Source organism: Triplophysa rosa, linkage group LG3 (genome assembly GCF_024868665.1).
Source record: "Triplophysa rosa linkage group LG3, Trosa_1v2, whole genome shotgun sequence".
In the NCBI taxonomy this organism is placed as follows: Eukaryota; Metazoa; Chordata; class Actinopteri; order Cypriniformes; family Nemacheilidae; genus Triplophysa; species Triplophysa rosa.
This window is the reverse complement of record NC_079892.1, coordinates 14230786-14248356: the sequence shown is the minus strand read 5'-3', so window position 1 is coordinate 14248356 and position 17571 is coordinate 14230786. Positions and strand designations below refer to the sequence as shown.

General features: G+C 35.6%; 2 protein-coding genes and 2 gene segments (V, D, J or C); 1 reads left to right on the top strand and 3 right to left on the bottom strand.

The window, feature by feature from the left end:
- The window catches only part of LOC130552029 (histone H2AX-like), a 446303-nt gene that overhangs the window by 283173 nt on the left and 145559 nt on the right, over positions 1-17571 (bottom strand). The window lies entirely within an intron of this gene.
- Positions 1-17571, top strand: part of LOC130551973 (uncharacterized) — a 386856-nt gene that overhangs the window by 330940 nt on the left and 38345 nt on the right. The gene's annotated exons all lie outside the window — the stretch shown is intronic.
- Positions 935-1869, bottom strand: LOC130552030 (probable non-functional immunoglobulin kappa variable 6D-41). The segment is given in 2 exon segments: positions 935-1690; positions 1794-1869. Coding segments are annotated over 2 exon segments (372 nt in total).
- LOC130552002 (Ig kappa chain V region K16-167-like) lies at positions 14021-14832 on the bottom strand. The segment is given in 2 exon segments: positions 14021-14536; positions 14640-14832. Coding segments are annotated over 2 exon segments (441 nt in total).

The window sequence follows — 17571 nt, the reverse complement described above, 5'->3', positions numbered from 1 at the left end:
AAAATGCAAATTATTTATGATCACAAATACAACTTTAGATGTTAAGAAACAATAAAACTGCAATAAAATTGATTAAAAATGTGAGTTTTTATATAAAAAGAATAAGAACAAACGAAAAAGAAAATAGAAACAGAAGTGCAGTTGGTAAACCAGCACAGAGCTCAGGTTATAAATGTGAGACCGTGTTGAGCTAAACAAGTGTGTTTTTAATCTGGATTTAAAAGCTACTGTTGGTGAGCATCTGACCAGCTACAGGTGGCGTAATGGCTAAACGCTGACTCGCCTTGTTTTGAGTGAACCCTTGACTTTTTGGTTCTGGTCAGAATCCTGGCAGCAGCGTTCTGTATGAGCTGCAGCTGTCTGATGGTCTTCTTGGGAAGACCTGTAAGGAGTCCATTACTGTACCTGCTGGTGATGAAAGCATGAACTAGTTTCTCTAAATCTTGCTTGAGTAGTGGCCTAATGGTTAGAGAGTCGGACTCGTGACCAGAAGGTTGCCGGTTCGATTCCCAGGGTAACAACTGAGGTGCCTTTGACCAAGGCACCTTACCCCTACTTCCTCCCCGGGCATGGCAGTGATAGCTGCCCACTGCTCCGGATGTACGTGTGTTCACCACTTGCTGTGCGTGTGTTCACTACTCTCTGGATGGGTTAAATGCAGAGGTCACATTTTGGGTATGGGTCACCATATCTGACTAATAGGTCACTTTCACTTCACCAACAATTTATTGGCGTGTGCAAAATAAACAAATTATTAGTGAAAATATGTCATTTTCCTTTGTGCAGTCATTTACCCTAAATATATACTTAACTTTGGCATAGAAAACATACACAATGTGGCTTAATTTCATGTTGTTGTCTGTTGTTGTGATAAAATTTGTGAATTCTACAGAAGACAATTATTGGAAAATGAAACAATTGGGTGAGTGTGAGGGATTTCAAAAAATAGTTATTTTAATATATTTAACATTTTGTTTGGAAAAAATTAAAACAAATATGAGAAGTGCCCTTTTTTCCACTTGAGCCCATGCCCCTCAAAATGTCTGTGCACGTCCCTGTTTATGAGTGTTTTAAATGGAAGGTAACAAGAGAGAAAAAAGGAAGAAATAAACCAACGCAGACAGACGAAAAATTACTGACAAGACTTTACATTGATCAAAAATAAATCAGTAAACAAATATGTAAATAAATAAATAAAAATTTTTTTTAATTAATTACAAATTATAGTAATTGTAATAAAAAAGTCTAATTGAAAGAATGTTGCTACATCAAGTCATTGTGTTGTATGAGCAGCTGCAGTATGTGTGAAGTGTGTCAGTGCAGTCACTGTTCAGTCTGACTGACGGAGGTTTTTGTACGACTCTTTATCACTGTGTCAACACCCAGCTACTGCCACTGTGTAAACTCTGACAGTAATAATCTCCTGCATCTTCAGTCTGAACTCCACTGATGCTCAGAGTAAAATCTGTGTTTGATCCACTGCCACTGAATCTAGATGGAGTTCCAGAATAGAGGCTTGTTGCATAATATATGAGGAGTTTAGGAGCTTCTCCAGGTTTCTGTAAGTACCAGTGTAATCTATCACCACCATACACTCCACTGCTGACTTTACACTTTATTTGAACATCTTGTCCTGGTTGAACTGCTGTTGTTGATGGACTCTGAGTAACAGTGTACTGTCCTCTACACTCTGAAAGAAACAACAAGAATGAAATATAAGACAACACTGAAACAAATGAAGATTTCACTCTTTAATGAATGAATAATCGTGATAAAATTGTTACTACACAAACCTTGAGCAAACACTGTGAGCGTCCAGATGAAGATGATGCTGAAAGTCATTGTTGGTTTGTGTGTTGATGAAGATTGTGTTGTGTTGTGTTGTGAGTCATGAAGTGTTAAACTCACAGCACTATAAACACTCTCAGATCACTGAAGCATGTGATCACAATGCAAACTCACTCTCTACATTTACATCATTTACATCCACACACACTGCTTTCATTTCTGCACATTGTTTGTAATATTTAAATAACATTGTTTTACTGCTGTTTAATTTCATGTGTGTTATGTATTGATCAGGTGTTTTATGGATTGACCTGTGATGTTGGACGTGTTATTGTGTGTATGAACTTGTGTATATGGAGGAGTGACAAAGTTTATCGGTTCTCTTTAAATCTTTGAATGATTTTCTTTGAATATTTTAACTTTGTTCATTGTCCCATCATACTTTGAGCATATGAATCTCCTGTAAGTGGAAATTCTGAGGAATATTCTTGGAAAAGCAGACATCACATGAGCATTCAGTAGTGAACTATAAACCATCACTGAATCATCTGTTCAAGTTTCAGTTTGGGGTAATATTTGTATACATAAGGGAATATATATATATATTCTCATTTTAAAATCTGTTAATATTTCAGACATATACACAAAATGAAATCAAATGTAATGTGTGTGATGTGTAACTGTGTGATAATGTGTAGAGATGTGTTTGTGATGTGTTTATATGCAGTTACTGAAGCGTTCAGAGGTTTTTGTACAGTCGCTCTATTCGTTTGTATCACTGTGGTACACATTCGGCAGCCGCACCAGAATGGATGTTGGCAGTAAGTAAATAATTCAATTTTAATATTAATACAACAGATATCTGCTTTTAAATATAAAAATCAACTATGAACTATACAATGAGATGACTGTTTCAGCATATTTATGTGGTTTAATAAATCACTTTTAATAAATTGCACAGTGTACTAGTGCATTTTCAACTTTTAAAACAAAACCTCTGAGTTTTATTTTCTGCATTAAATTGTGAGTAAAAAATTAAATATGTTTAATGATTTATTGGTTTATGTGAAAAGAAATAAATAAATGTGTGCATTAATATGGATTACAATTATTGATGAAATTGTATTATATGCACAACTTCCAACATATACTGAATTTTCTGATTTTGTTTGGCTCATCGTTTTTAAGAGTACATTTGTTTCCTGTGCAATACAATTGATAAAACTTGCATGTTTGAAATAGAATATCATTTCTTATATATATAGAGAAAGAGATATATAGATTTGATAACCAATTATTTGATAATTATGATTATTTTGTAAACTGTTAATGTTACAGGTATTTTATGTTTATTATATCAATATTAATATTTAAATTTAATGAATATATGTCATAAAGATTAAGTTTTCTACATTGATGATTTAACGTTAGTTTTCCTTTGATTGTAAAATTGTGCATATGAACATTCAGATCAACATGAATGAAGTCAGTAGACTTTATTGTGTATTCATTTATTATTATGATCCTTTATGTTTATCATGAAGAGAGTGAAGTTGTTTGTGAGTTTCTGACTATTGTGTGTTTGTCAGGCCTCACTCCTCCTAAAGTGAGCGTCCTGCCGCCCTCCAGTGAAGAGATCTCCACAAAGAAAACAGCAACACTGATGTGTGTGCTCAACAAGGGTTTCCCCTCAGACTGGAGTGTGATGTGGAAGGTGGACGGGAGCAGCAGATCTCAGGACAGCAGTGTTGGGCTCCTGCAGGAGGGCGGTCTGTACAGCTGGAGCAGCAGTCTGACTCTCTCTGAGCAGCAGTGGAGCTCAGTGAACTCAGTGAGCTGTGAGGCCAAACACAAAGATCACAGTCATACAGTCACTGGAGAATTCAGGAGAGATGATCAGTGTTCACACTAGACTTTAGTCATTCACTGCAGATTGTGTTTCATCAAAATTCAACGAATAAAATAATTTTCAATCTTTATGTCTTTACCTCATTTTGTGTTTTTGAAAGATCAGGGCTGTGTTTCCTGATAACGTTGTCTCTTAGTGTGCTTCGAAGACTCTGAAGGTAAACCTTCAGTACAGTTATACCTTTTTTAGGCGTGTTTCCCGAACTCTAACTTAGGAGGTTACTTTCTTACATCCCACGTTACCAGGTGCTGTCCATGGCTGTGGTGATGAATTAATGGATATCGATCTTTAGACAATAAATTATTCCCTCTATACATGGACTGGTTCATTGCGTTACGTGAGATAGTAGCGTTCTTTATAAGATAAGAACTTTATAAATAGTTGAAGTTGCATTTATTAAGATTCATAGGATAAAATAAACCAAATTGCAAACTAATCCCAACCATGGATTTTATTTAATTGTGAAATGAGTGTGCGAACCCGCAATCTCATGTCTATGAGGCGGCCTGGAAATCTCTAGGAGTTCACCTTAATATCTTTATTTGTGCTCCAAAGATGCCGGGAGATCTCAAAACATGTGTAACATCATGTGGGTGAGTAAAAAATCAGACAAATTTGTTTTGGGGATGAACTTACCCTTTAACAGTGATAAGGTATAGCTAAGAGCGCACCAGACCAACCTTCCGAACGTATATGACTTACAGACGAAGAACGTTTCAGGAAAAACATATTAGAAGGTGCAGCTTAAGATATAAGAACGTCATAGCGATAAGAAGGTTTTGGGAAATGCGGCCCAGAACATCAGCTCACATTTTATAAATGAATGACACTCAATAAACCATGAACAACACCTGCATGTGGAGTAAATTATTTATAAAAAATAATCAAATTTAGAGCTTCAACTGTGTAGTGATCATAGAAAATGCTGTTATTTATTTAGAGATGTTGAACTACATTCACATGTCATTATTTTATGAGTGTTTTAAATGGAAGTTACAAGAGAGAAAAAAGGAAGAAATACGCAGACAGACAATAAATTACTTAAAAGACTTTACATTGATCAAAAATAAATAAGCAAATAAATAAATAAAACGGTTTTTTTTCCAATTAGTTACAAATTAGTATAAAAATAGTAAAATAGTACAAAATAGTATATTTTAATAAAAAAGTCTAATTGAAAGAATGTTGCTACATCAAGTCATTGTGTTGTATGAGCAGCTGCAGTATGTGTGAAGTGTGTCAGTGCAGTCACTGTTCAGTCTGACTGACGGAGGTTTTTGTACGACTCTTTATCACTGTGTCAACACCCAGCTACTGCCACTATGTAAACTCTGACAGTAATAATCTCCTGCATCTTCAGTCTGAACTCCACTGATGCTCAGAGTAAAATCTGTGTTTGATCCACTGCCACTGAATCTAGATGGAGTTCCAGAATAGAGGCTTGTTGAATAATATATGAGGAGTTTATGAGCTTCTCCAGGTTTCTGTAAGTACCAGTGTAATCTATCACCACGATACACTCCACTGCTGACTTTACACTTTATTTGAACATCTTGTCCTGGTTGAACTGCTGTTGTTGATGGACTCTGAGTAACAGTGTACTGTCCTCTACACTCTGAAAGAAACAACAAGAATGAAATATAAGACAACACTGAAACAAATGAAGATTTCACTCTTTAATGAATGAATAATCGTGATAAAATTGTTACTACACAAACCTTGAGCAAACACTGTGAGCGTCCAGATGAAGATGATGCTGAAAGTCATTGTTGGTTTGTGTGTTGATGAAGATTGTGTTGTGTTGTGTTGTGAGTCATGAAGTGTTAAACTCACAGCACTATAAACACTCTCAGATCACTGAAGCATGTGATCACAATGCAAACTCACTCTCTACATTTACATCATTTACATAAACACACACTGCTTTCATTTCTGCACATTGTTTGTAATATTTAAATAACATTGTTTTACTGCTGTTTAATTTCATGTGTGTTATGTATTGATCAGGTGTTTTATGGATTGACCTGTGATGTTGGACGTGTTATTGTGTGTATGAACTTGTGTATATGGAGGAGTGACAAAGTTTATCGGTTCTCTTTAAATCTTTGAATGATTTTCATTGAATATTTTAGCTTTGTTAATTGTCCCATCATACTTTGAGCATATGAATCTCCTGTAAGTGGAAATTCTGAGGAATATTCTTGGAAAAGCAGACATCACATGAGCATTCAGTAGTGAACTATAAACCATCACTCAATCATCTGTTCAAGTTTAAGTTTGGGGTAATATTTGTATACATAAGGGAATATATATATATATTCTCATTTTAAAATCTGTTAATATTTCAGACATATACACAAAATGAAATCAAATGTAATGTGTGTGATGTGTAACTGTGTGATAATGTGTAGAGATGTGTTTGTGATGTGTTTATATGCAGTTACTGAAGCGTTCAGAGGTTTTTGTACAGTCGCTCTATTCGTTTGTATCACTGTGGTACACATTCGGCGTCGGCACCAGACTGGATGTTGGCAGTAAGTAAATAATTCAATTTTAATATTAATACAACAGATATCTGCTTTTAAATATAAAAATCAACTATGAACTATACAATGAGATGACTGTTTCAGCATATTTATGTGGTTTAATAAATCACTTTTAATAAATTGCACAGTGTACTAGTGCATTTTCAACTTTTAAAACAAAACCTCTGAGTTTTATTTTCTGCATTAAATTGTGAGTAAAAAATTAAATATGTTTAATGATTTATTGGTTTATGTGAAAAGAAATAAATAAATGTGTGCATTAATATGGATTACAATTATTGATGAAATTGTATTATATGCACAACTTCCAACATATACTGAATTTTCTGATTTTGTTTGGCTCATCGTTTTTAAGAGTACATTTGTTTCCTGTGCAATACAATTGATAAAACTTGCATGTTTGAAATAGAATATCATTTCTTATATATATAGAGAAAGAGATATAGAGATTTGATAACCAATTATTTGATAATTATGATTATTTTGTAAACTGTTAATGTTACAGGTATTTTATGTTTATTATATCAATATTAATATTTAAATTTAATGAATATATGTCATAAAGATTACGTTTTCTACATTGATGATTTAACGTTAGTTTTCCTTTGATTGTAAAATTGTGCATATGAACATTCAGATCAACATGAATGAAGTCAGTAGACTTTATTGTGTATTCATTTATTATTATGATCCTTTATGTTTATCATGAAGAGAGTGAAGTTGTTTGTGAGTTTCTGACTATTGTGTGTTTGTCAGGCCTCACTCCTCCTAAAGTGAGCGTCCTGCCGCCCTCCAGTGAAGAGATCTCCACAAAGAAAACAGCAACACTGATGTGTGTGCTCAACAAGGGTTTCCCCTCAGACTGGAGTGTGATGTGGAAGGTGGACGGGAGCAGCAGATCTCAGGACAGCAGTGTTGGGCTCCTGCAGGAGGGCGGTCTGTACAGCTGGAGCAGCAGTCTGACTCTCTCTGAGCAGCAGTGGAGCTCAGTGAACTCAGTGAGCTGTGAGGCCAAACACAAAGATCACAGTCATACAGTCACTGGAGAATTCAGGAGAGATGATCAGTGTTCACACTAGACTTTAGTCATTCACTGCAGATTGTGTTTCATCAAAATTCAACGAATAAAATAATTTTCAATCTTTATGTCTTTACCTCATTTTGTGTTTTTGAAAGATCAGGGCTGTGTTTCCTGATAACGTTGTCTCTTAGTGTGCTTCGAAGACTCTGAAGGTAAACCTTCAGTACAGTTATACCTTTTTTAGGCGTGTTTCCCGAACTCTAACTTAGGAGGTTACTTTCTTACATCCCACGTTACCAGGTGCTGTCCATGGCTGTGGTGATGAATTAATGGATATCGATCTTTAGACAATAAATTATTCCCTCTATACATGGACTGGTTCATTGCGTTACGTGAGATAGTAGCGTTCTTTATAAGATAAGAACTTTATAAATAGTTGAAGTTGCATTTATTAAGATTCATAGGATAAAATAAACCAAATTGCAAACTAATCCCAACCATGGATTTTATTTAATTGTGAAATGAGTGTGCGAACCCGCAATCTCATGTCTATGAGGCGGCCTGGAAATCTCTAGGAGTTCACCTTAATATCTTTATTTGTGCTCCAAAGATGCCGGGAGATCTCAAAACATGTGTAACATCATGTGGGTGAGTAAAAAATCAGACAAATTTGTTTTGGGGATGAACTTACCCTTTAACAGTGATAAGGTATAGCTAAGAGCGCACCAGACCAACCTTCCGAACGTATATGACTTACAGACGAAGAACGTTTCAGGAAAAACATATTAGAAGGTGCAGCTTAAGATATAAGAACGTCATAGCGATAAGAAGGTTTTGGGAAATGCGGCCCAGAACATCAGCTCACATTTTATAAATGAATGACACTCAATAAACCATGAACAACACCTGCATGTGGAGTAAATTATTTATAAAAAATAATCAAATTTAGAGCTTCAACTGTGTAGTGATCATAGAAAATGCTGTTATTTATTTAGAGATGTTGAACTACATTCACATGTCATTATTTTATGAGTGTTTTAAATGGAAGTTACAAGAGAGAAAAAAGGAAGAAATACGCAGACAGACAATAAATTACTTAAAAGACTTTACATTGATCAAAAATAAATAAGCAAATAAATAAATAAAACGGTTTTTTTTCCAATTAGTTACAAATTAGTATAAAAATAGTAAAATAGTACAAAATAGTATATTTTAATAAAAAAGTCTAATTGAAAGAATGTTGCTACATCAAGTCATTGTGTTGTATGAGCAGCTGCAGTATGTGTGAAGTGGTGTCAGTGCAGTCACTGTTCAGTCTGACTGACGGAGGTTTTTGTACGACTCTTTATCACTGTGTCAAACACCAGCTACTGCCACACTATGTAAACTCTGACAGTAATAATCTCCTGCATCTTCAGTCTGAACTCCACTGATGCTCAGGAGTAAAATCTGTGTGTTTGATTCCACTGCCACTGAATCTAAGATGGGAGGTACTCAGACTGGGGCTTGTTTGATCTATATATGAGGGAGTATTGAGCTTCTCCACAGGTTTTCTGTAAGGTACACCAGTGTATAAATTACCACCGATGCACTCCACTGCTGACTCTTACACTTTATTTGAACATCTTTGTCCTGGTTGAACTTGCTGTTGTGTGATGGACTCTGTGGTAAACAGTGTAACTGTACTCTACACTCTGAAAGAAAACTACAAGAAATGAATATAAGACAACACTGAAAACAAATGAAGATTTCACTCTTTAATGGAAATGAATATAATCGTGATAAAATTGTTACTACACAAAACCTTGAGCAAACACTGCGGAGCGTCCAGATGAAGAGTGAGTGCTGAAAGCATTGTTTGGTTGTGTTGTGTTGATGAAGATTGTGTTGTGTGTTGTGTTGTGATCACATGAAGTGTTTAAACTCACAGCACTATAAACACTCTCAGATCACTGAAGCATGTGATCACAATGCAAACTCACCTCTCTACATTTACATCTATTTACATACAACACACCACTTGCTTTCATTTTCTGCACATTTGTTTGTAATATTAATAATTTACATTGTTTTACTGCTGTTTTAATTTCATGTGTGTGTTATGTAATTGATCAGGTGTGTTTTATGGGATTGACCTGTGATTTTGGATCGTGTTATTGTGTGTATGACACTTGTGTATATGGTAGGAGTGACAAATTTTATCGGGTTCTCTTTAAATCTTTTGAATGATTTTCATTGAATATATATGCTTTGTTCAATTGTCCCATCATTACCTTTGAGCCATATGAAATCCTCCTGTAAGTGGAAATTCTGAGGAATATTCTTGGAAAAAGCAGACATCACATGAGCATTCAGTAGCATTCAGTAGTGAACTATAAACCATCACTCAATTCATCTGTTCAAGTTTAAGTTTTGGGGTAATATGAGTATATCTAAGGGTAATATATATATATATTATCTCATTTTAAAATCTGTTAATATATTTCAGACATATACACAAAAATAAATCACAATGTAGATGTGTTGTGATGTGTGAACTGTGTGTAACAATGGTGTAGAGATGTGTTTTGGTGATGTGTTAATAATGCAAGTTTCTGAAGCGTTTCAGAAGGTTTTTGTACAGTCCGCTCTATTCGTGTTGTATCACTGTGGTACACATTTCGGCGTCGGCCACCAGACTGGGATGGTTGGACAGTAAGTAAATAATTCAAATATTAATATTAATACACAACCAGATAAATCCTGCTTTTAAATAAAAAGATCAACTATGAAATTATACGATGAGATGACAGTGTTTCAGCATATTATGTGGGTTTAAATATAATCACTTTTAATAAATTGCACTGTGTACTAGTGCATTTTTCAACTTATAAAACAGAAACCTCTGGAGTTTTATTTTCTGCATTAAATGTGAGTAATAAAAATTAAATATGTTTAATGATTTATTGTGTTTATGTGAAAAGAAAGAAAGAAAGAAAGAAATAAATAAATGTGTGCATTAATATGGATTACAATTATTGATGAAATTTGTATTATATGCACAACTTCCAACATATACTGAATTTTCTGATTTTTGTTTGGCCTCATCGTTTTTAAGAGTACTTTTGTTTTCTGTGCAATACAATTGATAAAACTTGCATGTTTGAAATAGAACATCATTTGTTATATATAGAGAGAGATTTAGATTTGATAACCAATTATTTGATAATTATGATTATTTTATAAACTGTTAATGTTACATGTATTTTATGTTTATTATCTCGATATTAATACTTAAATGTAATGAATATATGTCATAAAGATAATATGTTTTATACATTGATGATTTAACATTAGTTTTCCTTTGATTGTAAAAGTGTTTGTAAAAATTGTGCATACTGTATGAACATTCAGATCAATATGAATGAAGTCACTAGACTTTATCGTGTATTCATTTATTATTACTATCTTTTATGTTTATCATGTAGTGAGTGAAGTTGTTTGTGAGTTTCTGACTATTGTGTGTTTGTCAGGCCTCACTCCTCCTAAAGTGAGCGTCCTGCCGCCCTCCAGTGAAGAGATTTCCACAAAGAAAACAGCAACACTGATGTGTGTGCTCAACAAGGGTTTCCCCTCAGACTGGAGTGTGATGTGGAAGGTGGACGGGAGCAGCAGATCTCAGGACAGCAGTGTTGGGCTCCTGCAGGAGGGCGGTCTGTACAGCTGGAGCAGCAGTCTGACTCTCTCTGAGCAGCAGTGGAGCTCAGTGAACTCAGTGAGCTGTGAGGCCAAACACAAAGATCACAGTCATACAGNTTGTGTTGTGTTGTGAGTCATGAAGTGTTAAACTCACAGCACTATAAACACTCTCAGATCACTGAAGCATGTGATCACAATGCAAACTCACTCTCTACATTTACATCATTTACATCAACACACACTGTTTTCATTTCTGCACATTGTTTGTAATATTTAATAAATAACATTGTTTTACTGATGTTTAATTTCATGTGTGTTATTTATTGATCAGGTGTTTTATGGATTGACCTGTGATGTTGGACGTGTTATTGTGTGTATACACTTGTGTATATGGAGGAGTGACAAAGTTTATCGGTTCTCTTTAAATCTTTGAATGATTTTCTTTGAATATTTTGACTTTGTTCATTGTCCCATCATACTTTGAGCATATGAATCTCCTGTAAGTGGAAATTCTGAGGAATATTCTTGGAAAAGCAGACATCACATGAGCATTCAGTAGTGAACTATAAACCATCACTGAATCATCTGTTCAAGCTTAAGTTTGGAGTAATATCTGTATACATAAGGGAATATATACATATATAATCTCATTTTAAAATCTGTTAATATTTCAGACATATACACAAAATGAAATCAAATGTAATGTGTGTGATGTGTGAATGCATGAATGTGTAGAGATGTGTTTGTGATGTGTTTATATGCAGTTACTGAAGCGTTCAGAGGTTTTTGTACAGTCGCTCTATTAGTTTGTATCACTGTGGTACACTTTCGGCAGCGGCACCAGACTGGATGTTGGCAGTAAGTAAATAATTCAATTTTAATATTAATACAACAGATATCTGCTTTTAAATATAAAGATCAACTATGAACTATAAAATGAGATGACTGTTTCAGCATATTTATGTGGTTTAATAAATCACTTTTAATAAATTGCACAGTGTACTAGTGCATTTTCAACTTTTAAAACAAAACCTCTGAGTTTTATTTTCTGCATTAAATTGTGAGAAAAAAATTAACTGTGTTTAATGATTTATTGGTTTATATGAAAAGAAATAAATAAATGTGTGCATTAATATGGATTACAATTATTAATGAAATTGTATTATATGCACAACTTCCAACATATACTGAATCTTCTGATTTTGTTTGGCTCGTCGTTTTTAAGAGTACATTTGTTTCCTGTGCAATACAATTGATAAAACTTGCATGTTTGAAATAGAACATCATTTCTTATATATAAAAAGAGAGAGAGATTTAGATTTGATAACCAATGATTTGATAATTATGATTATTTTGTAAACTGTTAATGTTACAGGTATTTTATGTTTATTATATCAATATTAATATTTAAATTTAATGAATATATGTCATAAAGATTAAGTTTTCTACATTGATGATTTAACATTAGTTTTCCTTTGATTGTAAAATTGTGCATATGAACATTCAGATCAACATGAATGAAGTCAGTAGACTTTATTGTGTATTCATTTATTATTATGATCCTTTATGTTTATCATGAAGAGTGTGAAGTTGTTTGTGAGTTTCTGACTATTGTGTGTTTGTCAGGCCTCACTCCTCCTAAAGTGAGCGTCCTGCCGCCCTCCAGTGAAGAGATCTCCACAAAGAAAACAGCAACACTGATGTGTGTGCTCAACAAGGGTTTCCCCTCAGACTGGAGTGTGATGTGGAAGGTGGACGGGAGCAGCAGATCTCAGGACAGCAGTGTTGGGCTCCTGCAGGAGGGCGGTCTGTACAGCTGGAGCAGCAGTCTGACTCTCTCTGAGCAGCAGTGGAGCTCAGTGAACTCAGTGAGCTGTGAGGCCAAACACAAAGATCACAGTCATACAGTCACTGGAGAATTCAGGAGAGATGATCAGTGTTCACACTAGACTTTAGTCATTCACTGCTNCTCTACAATTATGTGTAACTTGATAAAAATAAGTAAACAGTATATATTTTGACAACTGAGTAGAGTTTACTTATTTTATGTAAGTCAAGACAGCTATTAGATTTTTAGATTTATTACTCACCCACATGACGTTCAACATGTTTTAAGACCTCCGTCTTCAGAACACAAATAAAGATATTTTAGGTGACATCACGAGAGCACTTCCACGCATGCGCATTCGGTGGGGGCAGACGCCGGCGTTCGGACTGACAACCCTGAAGAGCAACTCTGTGTTTACAAGCAGACGCACGCTGTATCTAAGCTGATCTTAGCAAAATGTCTGATGATTTCGATATTGAGGAAGACTTGCACTTTTTCTTACCCCACCGAATGCGCATGCGTCGAAATGCTCTCGTGAATGCGCACCATAGACTGACAAGACAAAGGAGAATGTATCGATTAAAGTCGTTATTTTGGTTTGTTTTTCGCACATATAACTATATCCATGATGTCTATGACCAGGCCTGGAAATCTCTCGGATGTCACCTAAATATCTTTATTTGTGCACTGAAGACGGCGGGAGGTCTTAAAACATGTTGAACGTCATGTGGGTGAGTAAAACATCACACAAACTTGATTGTGGGATGAGCTTACCCTTTAACAGTCAAAAGGTTAAGCTAAGAGCTCTCCAGACCAAACTTCTGAACATATATGACTTACAGACGATATACTTAACTGAGAAGGTTTCAGGAAACACATATTGACGATAAGGTGCAGGTTAAGGTATAACTTAAGAACGTCATAGCGATAAGAAGGTTTCGGAAAACGCGGCCCAGAACATCAGCTCACATTTTATAAATGAATGCCACTCAATAAACAATGACCAACACCTGCAGGTGGAGTCAATTATTTATAAAAAAAATCTCATTTAGAGCCTCAACTATGTAGTGATCTTAGAAAATGCTGTTATTTATTTAGAGATGTTGAACTACATTCACATGTCATTATTTTATGAGTGTTTTAAATTCACAAGAGAGAAAAAAGGTAGAAATAAACCAACGCAGACAGACAATCAATTACTGACAAGACTTTACATTGATCAAAATTAAATCAGTAAACAAATAAGTAAATAAATGAATAAAAAATATATTTTTCAATTAATTACAAATTATAGTAATTGTAATAAAAAAGTCTAATTGAAAGAATGTTGCTACATCAAGTCATTGTGTTGTATGAGCAGCTGCAGTATGTGTGAAGTGTGTCAGTGCAGTCACTGTTCAGTCTGACTGACGGAGGTTTTTGTACGACTCTTTATCACTGTGTCAACACCCAGCTACTGCCACTGTGTAAACTCTGACAGTAATAATCTCCTGCATCTTCAGTCTGAACTCCACTGATGCTCAGAGTAAAATCTGTGTTTGATCCACTGCCACTGAATCTAGATGATACTCCAGACTGGCGGGTTGTTACATAATATATGAGGAGTTTAGGAGCTTCTCCAGGTTTCTGTAAGTACCAGCTCATTCGGGGACCATGGCTATCTGTGTATACTGCACTGCTGACTTGACACTTTATTTGAACATCTTGTCCTGGTTGAACTGCTGTTGTTGATGGAGTCTGAGTAACAGTGTACTGTCCTCTACACTCTGAAAGAAACAACAAGAATGAAATATAAGACAACACTGAAACAAATGAAGATTTCACTCTTTAATGAATGAATAATTATGATACAAATGTTACTACACAAACCTTGAGCAAACACTGTGAGTGTCCAGATGAAGATGATGCTGAAAGTCATTGTTGTTTTGTGTGTTGATGAAGATTGTGTTGCGTTGTGTTGTGTTGTGTTGTGAGTCATGAAGTGTTAAACTCACAGCACTATAAACATTCAGAGCACTGAAGCATGTGATCACAATGCAAATAATTATGCAGGATTCTTCTGCTACAGTCTAGTGCACTATAGACACTAAACAGCAACAATAATAATAATAATAATACATTTACATTACATTTAGTCATTTAGCAGATTTAGCAAATTAGACTAAACTAATAATAGTGATGATAATAATAATAAATGGAATCCTTCAGAGATCTTCTGAACTGTTGGTTGTGTTGTCTGATGTAATTGCTGTATATTCTGTTTTATTTTGTATTCAGTCAGGTGTAATGAAGATTTTTGTTCAATAGCTTCAGTAGATTATAATTGCACTGGTGTATATTACTGAAGCAAAAAACTGTCCAATAAATGACTCAACGTACAGAAAATGAGTAAATGTGATAGATGTTCATTATTGTTGTTTTCATTGCGCTTGTGAATGTGTTGTGTGTTTGTGTCCTTCAGCTGGTCCTCAGAAGCCCTCAGTGTCTGTGCTGTCGTCCTCTTGTCTGCAGATCTCTGAAAACTCAACAGCGCTGCTCTGTCTGCTCAGCTCTTGCTCTCCACAGGGGGCGCTGGTGAGCTGGACACTTGACGGGTCAGAGGTCACAGAAGGGGTTCACACCAGTGAAGAGAGTGAGCAGGACGGCCGATACAGCCGCAGTAGAATCCTGACCCTCAGCAAAGCATGCTGGGAAGAGAGAGAGGTGTATGTTTGTAGAGTCAAACACGATAAACAAGATTCACAATAGCAGCTGTGAGTGTTGATGAGTCGTATCTGAGTGTCAGACATCATTCATGAGTCCAGTGCAGCAGATCAATACTGAAAGAGAGCTCGTGTGTCAAACCACTGTGACATCTTTCAATGTGCTGTGTTTACTGAAACATTCAATAAAGCTTCTGAACATGTTACATTTGTGTCTAACAACTCGCTCCTCCGTCCTCCATCCTATGACCCGGAAACCGATCGAGCACAGCCATCTTTAAGGACGTCTCATTTCTCTAATTGCACTGGGAGGAGGCGAGGAGAGAGGAGGCTTTCTGAGGAGTCTTGAGCGAGGATACACATGTGTTTCCTTTGCGGAAGTGTTTTATCAACTAAACCTGACGCGCGTATAAATTCTCCTCCCCCTGCACATCTTTAGATCATATTCAAACATGCATAAATGTGATAATTAATCATTATATTATTATAAATGTTGACCTATTTCAAACAGTAGTTAATATTCATATAGTTCATATATTAATATAGTTAAGTATAACATACACTTGACATACCTTATATACATTTCCTAGCACTTTTAAGCATGTTTTAAACTAATTTTATTGTAGTGGGGATTATGACATTGCCTTTAAGTATGTATTTAACTTTGTTTTATATTTTCAATGTGCAATGTGTTCAGTCGTCTTTAATTGACGGCGCTTTGAAGTGACGCTAGAGAGAATGAGAATATGCCATTTCACATCTTTTAATTCCTCCGTCTCGCGAGAAAAGGAAGCGAGGAAAGGAAACGAGGATGCACAAAGAAGAATTGAGAAGCACCCAAGATAATAGGGCTCGCACGCTATTCTTCAGCAGCCCTACAAGTCAAGCGTTGATCAAATCGATCCGCTAATGAAAAGAGAGCGGGGATTGGTGCTCTTCTTCTTATGTGTTTAAGGCCAGTTGACACCCAGCGTATCGGTGCATTACCGCCATCTTCTGCAAAACGTGTGAAGAATTTAAACGTCAAAGGTACGAAACGATCAAAGGTAAAACCGCTGCATCATTGGCCATACGTGAATCTGCCTACATTTCTTCATACTCTGAAATACGTTGATCCAGGTACAAATCGCTGCACTTTTCGCTTGAAATGTCCAATAGAGGCGATATCAGTTTGTTTCTCCGTTGCTGATGCGGGTTTTATAAAGGTTAAAAAAAGACAACACTGAACAGTATTGACAGATATTATTAATTCAAGTTTTTTGATTTATTACTTCATTCTAACAAGATTCCTTGTCTGACTGTGGCGGATAAAAGTCTGACGTCATTACGTTTCCAATCGTATTTGGCCGAGGTGAGTCAAGAATTTTGTGATAACAGAATATACAGTATATGCGCGTGTTTTAGTCCACCATGTTTTAATTCAATTAAACCGTAAGGACAGCGAATACCGTGACATGTTGTGTGCAATATAACTTAGCTTATGTTTATGTGCTATGTTTGGGCATTTTACGTATGGACGGTTTCATCAGGGCCGAGTTGCATAAAGCACCTTAAGTGTAATATGTTCCCTTAAGTGTGCCCTTAAATACACCTTAAGTTTTACTTAAATTATTCTCCTATTGTCTTTGGTAAAGGGAAATCACCCCTTAAGTGTCACACTTGAGGGAAATACTTAAGGTGCAACCGGGCACAGAGCCTGGGCCGAAGTTTACAACAGGTGTTTTGCCGGGAAATGCACCCCTACCAGATTATGCACCTCCTTCAAAAACACGCTGTTCGATTGGCTAATTCTAATCCCTCCCCACACCTAATCCTAACCCCTCCCCTAACACCTAATCCTCACCCTAACCATTGTGGGGAGGGGGGTGCATAATCTGGCAGGGGTGCATTTCTCGGCATTACACCGGTCTGTGTTTGCTTATCAGACCAAATAGTGGCTAGTAATATAATAATTTATATAGTATCTGTTTATATTAATATTTTATTGTAAGTCAATTGTATTAATTTGTTGAATGTGTCGTGTAACTTTGTCGCATTTAAGTGTAGTCAAGTAACGTTTTTTCCCATAACCCAAAATAATACTGGATAGACATAATTTA